This window comes from Galeopterus variegatus, unplaced genomic scaffold, assembly GCF_000696425.1.
Source record: "Galeopterus variegatus unplaced genomic scaffold, G_variegatus-3.0.2 Scaffold24529, whole genome shotgun sequence".
Classification (NCBI taxonomy): Eukaryota; Metazoa; Chordata; class Mammalia; order Dermoptera; family Cynocephalidae; genus Galeopterus; species Galeopterus variegatus.
The window spans coordinates 1-1,406 of NW_007750640.1; the positions used below are offsets into that span (position 1 = coordinate 1).

The 1,406-nt window shown below is 51.8% G+C and overlaps 1 protein-coding gene across 1 annotated transcript in view; it reads left to right on the forward strand.

The window, feature by feature from the left end:
* Nucleotides 1-144: 144 nt before the first annotated feature.
* Nucleotides 145-1,406, forward strand: part of LOC103583580 (inactive dual specificity phosphatase 27-like) — a gene marked incomplete at its 5' end in the record, with an annotated part of 6,329 nt that continues 5,067 nt past the window's right edge. The window contains 2 exons of the mRNA XM_008564857.1: nucleotides 145-230; nucleotides 1,160-1,221. Coding sequence (XP_008563079.1) covers nucleotides 145-230; nucleotides 1,160-1,221 — 148 coding nt within the window. The remainder of the gene's footprint in view (nucleotides 231-1,159; nucleotides 1,222-1,406) is intronic.

Consider the following 1,406-nt stretch of genomic DNA (forward strand, 5'->3'; position numbering starts at 1 on the left):
CCCCGGCCGCTCGCCCTGCGTGGCGAGAAAGGACCTGTTGCTACCGTGGTTGTCGCCCTCGTGGGTAGGTCCTACTCTGCGGCGAGGGGTTGGCAGCGCCCCTACAGTGCCTCGAGCCTGTTTCTGCGGCTCGCTCTGCCTTAGGATGCCCGGGAGGCAGGTCCTAACCCGGAGGAGGCCGAAACCAACGCCCCGCGCTGGGCGTCTTGCGTCACGATCACGGTGCCCCCGTGAGGGGTGTTGCTATTTACATTTCACAGACTGGGACATGGAGACCCATGGAAGGTTAAGTGACTTTGCCACCGGTGTAATGATCTAGAGTCTCTTGGTTGCTAGTAAGTAGAAACCACCTCAAACTCCTTCGCAAGCAGCAAGGGCATTTCATGATAGAGATACAGGGAGGAATCCAAAGACAGGAACGTGGCGCCCCACGATGGTCGGGAACAAGGGCTGGACAGTCTCAGCACTCTTGGTTCCCATCTTCCCTCTCTCTCTCTACCTCAGAGAGCAAATGACTCTCCACAGGCCTAACATTAACGAGCTGATTTCCTGCCTCAGTCCCATTTCCACACTCCCTGGAGGATTTGTTTGGCAGACTCTGGTCCCTTGTCTACCCTGAGTTCTATCAACGGTGGCAAGTGGGCTGGCTTCTGGACAAATTCTTGTTTTCCTGGGGTGTGGAGAGGGGGTAAGTTCTGAGGAAAGCAGGAATTACAAACTGGGAGGGTACAGCACTATCACCTGCCACAGAAAGGCATACTGAGAGTGTAGAGAGAATTTGAACCCAGTCTCAGTCAAGTTCAATGCTCTCACCACTGGCTGTACTTGTCACATTTTTAAAACAGAGACCATATCTAGATGGACCTCCCCTACCCCTCGCCCCCATCAACCCTGCTGCTGATCAAAACGGTGACACTGCATATTAGAAAAAGATCACCTTCCTCAAACCATTTTACTGATGGAAAATTTTCATCATGACCAAATAAATATATTTTGACTTTGATGTGAAGGGTGACCTCTGGAGTTGTGCAGAGCAAAATCTGTTCATCAGTGTGGACCCCAAGCCTAACAGAGAAAACAGAAAATCCTGTCACTTCTCTGGGTGAAGTGGGTAGATGTCCCAGAGTCTGACCCACCCAGTCTCTCCCTTGTCCCTCAGGCTGCCCCTGAAATTCCTCAGAGGAACCCCAGGGTGCAGGGAACACAGCATGAAAAAACATGGTGCTGTATGGGACTGAGTCTAGGTAATATCTGATGCCCTGATGAGGAACTGGCTGGTTGTGTCCTGAAGTGTCCTAATGTGAGCTGGAAGAGAATGTGACTTTGGTACTAACAACAGTAGATTATGGCCAGGTCAGATGGTTAAGGGGAAGTCCTTGGTGAGGGACAGCTGAGCCCTGAGCTGG